The sequence below is a fragment of the Betta splendens genome, chromosome 13 (genome assembly GCF_900634795.4).
Source record: "Betta splendens chromosome 13, fBetSpl5.4, whole genome shotgun sequence".
Classification (NCBI taxonomy): domain Eukaryota; kingdom Metazoa; phylum Chordata; class Actinopteri; order Anabantiformes; family Osphronemidae; genus Betta; species Betta splendens.
In genome coordinates this window covers 19724104-19733229 of record NC_040893.2, presented here as the reverse complement: position 1 = coordinate 19733229, position 9126 = coordinate 19724104, and the positions used below count along the sequence as shown (strand labels likewise).

At 43.5% G+C, this 9126-nt stretch overlaps 3 protein-coding genes across 5 annotated transcripts; all 3 read right to left on the bottom strand.

Annotated features, from left to right (window-relative positions):
• Positions 1-11: 11 nt before the first annotated feature.
• polr2d (RNA polymerase II subunit D) lies at positions 12-1716 on the bottom strand. The gene is made up of 4 exons (XM_029171920.3): positions 1417-1716; positions 755-935; positions 574-669; positions 12-404 (listed from the first exon to the last, which is right to left on the bottom strand). Exons 1-4 carry the CDS (start codon positions 1493-1495, stop codon positions 326-328), a joined length of 435 nt encoding a protein of 144 aa, XP_029027753.1. The 5' UTR covers positions 1496-1716; the 3' UTR covers positions 12-325.
• A 152-nt stretch (positions 1717-1868) lies between these two features.
• On the bottom strand, positions 1869-5034 carry LOC114867949 (transmembrane 4 L6 family member 1-like). 2 transcript variants are annotated; one of them, XM_029171140.3, is made up of 5 exons: positions 4188-5034; positions 3267-3443; positions 2930-2998; positions 2563-2720; positions 1869-2490 (listed from the first exon to the last, which is right to left on the bottom strand). In XM_029171140.3, exons 2-5 carry the CDS (start codon positions 3441-3443, stop codon positions 2298-2300), a joined length of 597 nt encoding a protein of 198 aa, XP_029026973.1. In that variant the 5' UTR covers positions 4188-5034; the 3' UTR covers positions 1869-2297. The 2 variants fall into 2 exon arrangements, with proteins under 2 accessions (XP_029026973.1, XP_029026972.1); XM_029171139.3 differs by lacking the exon at positions 4188-5034 and having other exon boundaries at positions 3267-3703.
• A 149-nt stretch (positions 5035-5183) lies between these two features.
• rnf168 (ring finger protein 168) lies at positions 5184-8567 on the bottom strand. 2 transcript variants are annotated; one of them, XM_029171136.3, is made up of 8 exons: positions 8265-8567; positions 7960-8142; positions 7453-7648; positions 7044-7114; positions 6698-6853; positions 6347-6432; positions 6170-6218; positions 5184-5979 (listed from the first exon to the last, which is right to left on the bottom strand). In XM_029171136.3, exons 2-8 carry the CDS (start codon positions 8077-8079, stop codon positions 5452-5454), a joined length of 1206 nt encoding a protein of 401 aa, XP_029026969.1. In that variant the 5' UTR covers positions 8080-8142; positions 8265-8567; the 3' UTR covers positions 5184-5451. The 2 variants fall into 2 exon arrangements, with proteins under 2 accessions (XP_029026969.1, XP_029026970.1); XM_029171137.3 differs by having other exon boundaries at positions 7960-8086.
• Positions 8568-9126: the final 559 nt, after the last annotated feature.

Genomic DNA, 9126 nt, shown 5'->3' with positions numbered 1-9126 from the left:
CAAAAACAAAATCCCACTCAAGCCAGCTTTTTAATTCATACATCAACAGGGAAGATGAAAAACTCTAGAAAAAGAAAAGAAACTGGTTACGGAGGTTTGATCCTCCTTTATATTTTCCATGAAAGTTCCACAAATGTTTTGATTGGTCATAAAAACCAAATTTAAGTATTGACAGTCAAACAAAAGTAAAAAAGACCAATTAAAGTTTATTGTGACAAACGAAGGAATGACAGGGGACACAGACTTAAATGAAAAACCCAGCAGGATGAGCATCGGTTCAGTCCTCCACACAGTAAACAACATCAGGATCTGTACAGGTCCAGCTTCAGTACTGAAAGCTCCTCTTGGTCTGGATGTCATCCAGAATCTGCTGAAGCTCCTCATCCTCAAAGCGACCCTCCAAGCTGAGAACAGAAAACACCACATTAACACTCACATCTCTGGGTCGTCGTCACATTTTGACTGGATTTCATGGACAACAGACAACTCACTCCTACATCAAACTTAGGAGCGATCAGTGTTCAGGACCAGGTCCGGGTCCAGTTCGTGTGCAGGTTAGTGGTTTACAATCACCTGGGGATCAGGGCTTTGGCCTCTTCAGCTGCTTCTGGACACAGGTTTGCTAAACTGGCCAACTCAAACTTATGGAGCTTCTTCTGCAGGAGGAGACTGAAGACGTGAACCAGAGAAAGGAGAACCGTCAGATCCAGATCAGAGAGTCTGACATCCAACCATGTAGGAAGCCGACCGGTACCTGCGAACCGCTGTGATGGTCTCTCTGTTCTTGAAGCGGCTGAATCGAGCAGTGTAGTTGAGAGTCTTCATGAAGACTTCGGACAGCTCCTGTTCATCCTCTGCACTCTCGTTCTGCTGCTTCCGGTGCTCCAGCAACATATGGACTTCTGAGTTCAGCAAAGTCTCTGCGTTCTCAAACTCTGTCAACAACAGAAAACACATGGGCCTTCAGACAGAGACAGCACGACGCATCCTGGCGTCAGGCCCAGACGCACTTTAAGCTGTCAAATCAAATCATGTGATCACAGGTCCCGTTTATTCTTGGACCTCATCCAGTGTGGTCCAGACAGATCAGCTCACATCAGGTTTGTTACTGCCTCTAACTAGTTAAATCTCCAAACCTCTAACTTACTTTTTTATGCCTCGTGTTTTTAAGTGATAAAAGTCACCGGAGCCGAAAAGTGCTTTTATCTCGTCTCACTGTTACAGAACGAGAGAACCCATTATGGTCCGCGACGCTGGTGAAGAGGGGTCCATTCAATTGCCCAAAACGCAAGAAGCACGGTTTCATTGATACAGAAATAACATAATAAAATATAAATAGTTTTGTAACAATGAGCCGGGACAATTAGGTCATTTCCTACGTTTATTGTTTAAACACAATAAAGTAAAGGAACCAACCTTTGGGAAACATCAGCTGTGAAGCATCTTCTTCGATATCACCGACATGTGGAGGAGCTGCGCCGCCTCCCGTCGCCATGACGGACAAAGCCCCGACGGCTAACGGCTAACGGTCAACGAGAGTTCAACTGTGACTCACAGTCTCTGACCCCGCAGCCTGAAAATAATCTCTGTGGTTTGGTAACAGCGTAGCAGGGTAAAAATCAGGAAAAATCCTGCCGCTTCTTCTCACACAAATACACACAAAGCATCATTTCCGACTTCAGGTTTAGCTTCCGGTTTATACGTTCGTTTCAAAACAATAGCAGCAGCGTTTACTGCCCCCTAGCGGACAATACGTGGTAGTGTTTAGCCAAAACGACACTGATATAACTTATATTTTATATTGGTAATACAAATAAAACAATAATAAAAAATAGTAGCAATAGTAGTAAGAAGAAAATAAGTACTAATAGTTTTCCCATAATTTTAATAATTAGGCACTTGACTGTAGATGTTTTCATTCATTAGACTGTTACATGTAAAACGTACAAGTTTTCTGTAAAATACAGTATAAAAAACATATTGGTCATATTATCATTAAGTGATAACCTTGATAGGGATAACTGGATATGTCAACAAATAAACAAAACAACATAGTTTACACTTAACAATTATTACTGTCCTAAGTAATATAAAAGCATCAATGTAAACTAATAAATACTGTATATATATGTATAATGACAAATATATAAGATAAAATAGGTTCTTATTTAAATACTGTATATATACAATAATCACAAATATATAAGATAAAATAGGTTCTTATTTTTCAATTGTAAATTATATTATTGACTGCGCTTTTATTGTGAAAGGTCCTAACAGGTACAGAAGAGCGACACTTAGACTTTGGTCTGACCGGAGCCATGTCCTAGGATCATTCCCAGCAGAGAGTTCAGCACATTGGCAACACAAAGCAGAACCTGCAGTCCACTGACGGACCCCATCACACTAAACAGAACCATGTTCCACTGAACCACATTCTGGGGCTCCAGGCACACCGTGGACCACAGAGTCCTGTTATACAGGTAGCTCCTATGAATGAAAACTGTGATTCAGCAAAGAGACAAACATCTGTATAGGACTGTTCAACTGTGCGGACCTCACCATTCACCAGGACTGGGCTTCAGCGGGACCCCCCAGGTCTGACCATGGGTACTGTTGTACAGACACAGAGGACCATTGGCGAGACCGTTGGCACTGACCACACCGCAGATGAAGGCTCCCAACAGGGACACACAGGAGTACAGCACCTGGCACAACATCTGGATACAAAAGCAAATACCTCTTACACCTGCAAGCAAGCTTTAATTCTCTGACCCCTCAGCCTGAGTCTGCTACAGCTGGCTGGGCCTTTGATATGATTCTATCTAGTAGTTTGTGCCTTCACATTAGATTTGTGGAGAATTGGTGCTAATATAAACAAACTGTAAGGGACTAAATGTAATGAAGGTGACCAGATCTCTGAGCTCACCTGACTCCTGAATGCACAGCAGCCTCTGGTTTTACTGCTCTGGACAAACGAGCGGGCTCCCAGTAAAACCTGCAAGCAGACGTCCCGGTCAGTTCCAATCAGAACCAAAGACAGAACGAACATGTGACGACAGAAATAACACAGGGGAAATGAGTCAGCCACACACAGCACAACATCACATGTCAAACACACACACACGGATCTGTCACTGTGTGACTCGTGTCGTCTCGGAGCAGTTTGATCATGTTAACTCTCAACCTGGAGAAATACTAAAAACACCACACGGCTGCTTAAAGAGTCAGCTTCACCAGCATCATCACGGCGTGGAGTTACATACCAGCAGACCTGAACCCCACACACCTGTGGCCCAGGTGGCTTCGCTGGTCACATGACGGTCCAACAGGAAGCGGCTGCTGAGTCCAGGAAACAGCAGCAGGATGTTAGCGAGGCTGCAGATTATCGCCGTGGAAACAAGAGACACGCCAACACAGCGCAGGCAGCGTGACACACACATCTGTTGATCAAGGGTAAAGATGAGCATTAGCTGCCTGTCTGACCTGTTTGCAGCTGTGAACCCAACACAAGCCCGGAGTCACACCAGAAAGTCTGAAGCTTCAACCTGGATTCAAAGTATTTAGTTTCTACTAAACAGTCAGTGAAGAATTTCACTTCATGATGATTAAAGTGTTTTGTGTTTTGTTTAAACAACAACCCTAACAATCAGACCAAGTGGCAACAGAGGAATGTGTCTCTGTTAATAACATTATTTAACAGCAGCTGAGGGAAACATCATTATATTAAAGGTAAGCGCTGTCCATCACAAAAATTATGTGAAATATATATAATAAAAATATATATATAATTAATATATATATAATTTATATATATATATATATATATATATATATATATATATATATATATATATATATATATATATAGACTCTCTCAACATTATTTTTATATTATTATTTATATTATTATTTTTATTAAAAAAAGTCACAACCTCAGAAAGTTAATTTGTAGGAAATATAAACAAAACTAAGTGAGAGAAAAAGTAAATCTCTTAAAGCTCCATTTTCCACTGAATAGCAAACTGTGAAGCTGCGTTACATTGGTAAAAATAAGTATAAAGCACATGTTCATTACTTTGTTTTTAATTTCAAACAAACTTTAAAGTAAACCACAGGAAGCCCAACTATTTGCAAATAAATATGATGAAACTGGAACTTGAAGTTATAGAATTAACGTTACTCACCGTGATGAGAAGCAGCAGTCGATGATGGGAACCCAGTTCCGACACATTTATAACCCATGGAAACGCCTCCAGCTCAAAATAGAAACAGGAACAAGAATCCAACAAACAAAAACCGCCACAGGAGTCCAGTCTTCAGGGTTCTGGTCCTGAAGGTCCTGGTTTTGGTTCAAATCAGGAAATATAGTTTAAATCAGTGCAGCTGATCTGAGCTCAGGAGATTTACTCAGGAGATGGAGAGAAGATGAACACACCATTTATGTTCATCTGAACATTTGGGAAACTTTATTTCACCACTGGGAAACCCAGAAGAAAACCTGGATCCAAACACTTATCTAGGTTCTGATGGGATCCCAGTTCCCCTGACCAGAACCCAGGACTACAGCGTTTATGGCCGTTCTATTTCCAGTTTGTTTGAGTCACTCTTAGTTTTGAGGATTGATGTAAACCGTCCTCCACTTGACAGCAGGTCACGCTCGGCTCCTCTGGTTCGCATCGTAATATTGAACTAGTTTCCTGACAGTTGGATCCGTTTTCAGTGATCTTGTCCACATCAGCCACCACTGGTACGTGAACGGGAGCGGTGGTTCATTTGTGATCAGACTGATGCAGTGATCGGGTCCAGCTTGTACGAAACACCAGACTTAAAGCCCCGGAAAACACTTCTGTCTGCAGCAGCTGATTTAAAACCAGAACCAAAACCAAAACACACGACGTGACGGAAACCACAGGTCGTGACGCTTTGACACTAATGACCCACGAGGATGCTGACATAAGTCACACCATGAGAGGAACCACAGCAGGATGATGGCAGCTCCTGAGTCATGGACCAAACTCAAACCACTGCTCATGCTTGTCTAGTCAAATTAGTCTTAAATTGTGGATCTGACCCTGGTTACGACAGTTATGTGATGTCATTGAATGGTGGAGGAAGTAATAACGCACACAGCAGAAATACTAGTTTAAAACAGAAAATAAACAACAACAAAAATACCCTACTTAATTTGAGACATTGTGTTTTTTTATTTTATTGTGGGAACAGTCTGAAAAACTAAAATACTATAACACCTGACTATTTTAGCACCTTCGGAGCTGCATGGGAACCACTCTGTTTTTATTTCACACTGATGTCATCATGATTCTCCTCCGGAGCCATGAGGCATCTTCCTCCTCTGGGGAACTTCAGTCCATCATTAATCACAACTCGTGCTCTGTGAGTTGAAAATCACGAATTATAGCCAAACCTGGAGGATCCAACAGAATAAGCTCAGCTTCTCAAGTTAGAGAACAGCTGAGTGAGCTTGGTCTGTTTGGAGGAGGAGGGGGACACGGCAGGGGAAGGAGAGGAGATGGAGGTCTTTGACAGTCCCCTGGACGCTCTGCTGGGGTTCTTCCTCTCCACTTTGCTCCTGTGGTTCTGGCGGAGCGGGTAGGCGTCACTGGACCCTTTGCGTCTGTCAGGGCATCTCTGTCTCTCCTCTTTGTCCAGCTCCTTCTGCAGAAGCAGGGCAAGGTGCCGGTCCTCCTCCTCCTGCTGTCGTCTGCTCAGCTGCTCCACCTGACACTGCAGAACTGAGCTCTCCAGCTCCAGAGAGGATGAAGGACAGACTCGCTTAGTGACCACTATCTCCTCCACTTCTTCAGCTGATGTTTTCCTTTTGGATGATGAAGGCTGACCATGTGTGATGAGCTGATTTCTCCGAGTCTGATCCTCTGGGTGAAGACTCTGTGGTCCATGAGGAGGAGAGTGGAAGGGCACCATGACCTGCAGCTTCACCTCAGACAAAACCTTCTCCTAAAACAAAGTCAGAGACCAGAAAAGTAGCTGAGACTGATTCTGTAGGATGAACAATAAAAATGAACTGAAACAAATGCGTCAAAGAAAGTCTGAGCTTCTTCACTCTGTCCTTGTCAATGAATAAATCTGTTATTATAGATATCTTATTATCTAGCTGTTCTCAGGACAGACGGCTTTTTAAACTCACCTTGTTAGAGTTGGGTGAGCTCGATTTGAATGGAAGAGGACACAAAAACCTGAAACAACACCAACTGGATCAGCTGAGCTCAAGATGGTGGTGATATATATAGCCACCGTTTCCTCAAACTAACCCATCCCCAATGCTGCTGAACCCAGATCAGTAATGGACCTGGACTCGACCCACCTCTCAATCTGTCCAGATTCAACTTTCTTCTTGGCAGGAGTACTGTTGGAAAGATGGCTGATCTCCTGAGAGGGTGAAGCTGAATTCTGGAGGAGGAGAAAGAAAAGACAACACGATAAAATGATTTTAATCTTTTAGAAGAAGAAAGTCTTTTAAACTTTTATGTGATAAGTAGCGGTGGGCTGCCATGCAAGGCGCCCGGGTGTCTCACTCAAGGACATGGTGGGATCAACTGGGTTCGAACAAGCTGCTCTCCAGACCAATGCTCTACCCACTGAGCCACCAGGCCGCCTTTGAGGTTGAACACAAATGGGTCAATTTAGAAACAGGAATCACACTAGAAACACCAACCAGCTGGTTGCTAAGCTGTCGTGCCAGTTGTTCATCTTCCTCCCTCCTCCTCATGTCCTGCTGCAAGAGCTCCTGTTCCTCTGCCAGCAGTTTCTGGATGTACTCCTCACTGGCCTTCTTCTGTTCCTCATCCATCACTCGCTTCTCTTCTGTCAGCTAAAACACACACAGCTCAGTGCCATCAGCGACACGGACACATCTACACCAAAAAACAAAAAAGCTGTGAGGTAAACAACAGCGATGGGCGCGAAGGGTGGTGCGTGATGGTCTGACCCAGTTTAGGAAAACACAATGCATCCAAGACTAAACACACACAACAAATGGATAAAACTAAAGCTGATCTTACTTTAAAGACCTGGTCTTCATACTCCTGCCTGAGCGCCCCAGGTTCACTGACTCTGGGGAAAAAAGTGGAGGCTGGACACACACACACACACACACACACACACACACACACACACACAGAGTTTGAAAGAAGCAGTGGAATCAGCTGATTTTTCTGACATATTGGCAGATTCTACCTGTTGCAGTGTTTAAAAACAAATAATAATTAAGATGAACAAGTTTGATGATAAGTGAGCGGGATTCACTTCACATTCACACAATAGTTTGTTGTTTGGGGTTTGGTAAACACACCAACTAAGTCAGCTCCTTTGATCTATTTATTTGTGTGGTACTGGTTTTATTTCTCTTCCTAGTAACGTTGTGGGCTTTTATTACTCTGTGTTTCCCCATGTTCTGAGTTAATGTCGTACCTGTTGCATCATCCTCGTCTTCCTGTCCACTCAGCCTTCGCTGACACTGTAAAGGGAAACAGGTCTGGATCTGTGTCCACAGTTTCTGGTTGACCAGCGAGTTGTTCCTGTTGCTGTGTCGAGCCCAAGTGGAAACCCTCTTCCTACACATAGGACAGCACAGCGTGGCCTTGTCCACCGACTCCAGGAAACAGCTCTGTTACAGTCAAACAATCAAACAAGTTCCCTTGAAGATTCAGTGTGGTGACACCTTGTGGTGGACATTACATTAGAAAAGTAGCCTGTGATCAAAACGCCTTCTCTACTTTGTCTTCCCAATAGGAACAGCTGGGAAAAGTTGCAGCCCCACCGTGCTTCTCCCTCAGAGCTATCTGTCATTGTTTGGTCAAACCTGATATGCTGTTAAACGTATAACCAAGTAGCGCGGCGTTGGGTTCTAGGCTTCGCTGTGAATCCCTGTACGTCCTTGTGCCCGTTAGGTTGCACCCAAAAAGCAGAACCTCCTACCTTACAGAAGGTGTGTGAACAGGGGAGCGTGACCGGCTCCATGAAGATGTCCAGACAAACGGGACAGCGACAGTCATCCACAGACAGGGCCCGTCCTCTCCTGTCAGACACTGGGCCCATTTTCCTCCTTCACAAACAAACCGGGACCGTTTGGAACCAGGCTTAGAGGCCTTCGGAGAGTTTCTGTCACACAGTTCAAAGCGGTGCAGCTAAATGTCAGTTGATGACTGATGGAAGCTTAATAAACCTTCTAGGTTTGCGTCGAAGTTCACAACAAACACTGTCACTGTAAAACAAACACTCACCTGGACGTTTGTAGCTTCGGAGGTTAAAGTTAGCTTCAAGCTAAACTTGTTTTGGTAGTGCTAACGGCTAACCTTTAGCTTTAGTAACTTGTTCAAAATAACACGGTTCAGCCCAGGCTTTCAGCTGATTCCCGCTCCTTCTCCTTCACTCCCGCTGCTGTGACAACGCAGAGCTCTGTGCTCACAACCGTAGGTGAACGAACGGAGGGCTAGCTGAGGTCACCGGAGGCTAGCATGTACCGAACACCCGCGTTATCGTCCGCTGGAGTTCTGCGCATGTTCCACCGCCGTGCTGTGTTCAAGGCCGTCGGACTTTTCACGTTACGCCTCCGTCAAATAACGCGACATAAAGCCGCAAAAAGATTAATTAAAGGTTTCCTAATTCAATAAAACATTAGATTTAGTAACATCTTTGTTTACGTCAATTGCTGCTCATTAACTGATAATTCTCCGTTCTTCTCTGTCTTTTCAGCCTGTCTAGGCAGATGCCGCACACTCAGCCTGCTTCTTCTGGGATTTCTTATCTTAATCAAATTTCCTCCAGACTTTTAATAATCTCTAATCAAACTAAAGTTCATTCAGAGCAGAATTAAGCTGTCAACATAAAAATGAGCTTGACCTCAGCTACTAAAATTATCACATTTTGCTGCACATTTAAAAGATAGACTTGTTAAAATCATTTTGGAAAATATGAGCTGTAAAAGCATAGACTTTATAGCAGCACAAAAAAATCACAATAATTTTCTAAAGTAGCTCAATGCTTCAATATATTTAGCTCCTGTAATCAATATAAATAGGCCTAACCCCACAAAACAAGCCTTGAATAGACTTTGTCCTTTTAAACGAATAGGATATTATACAT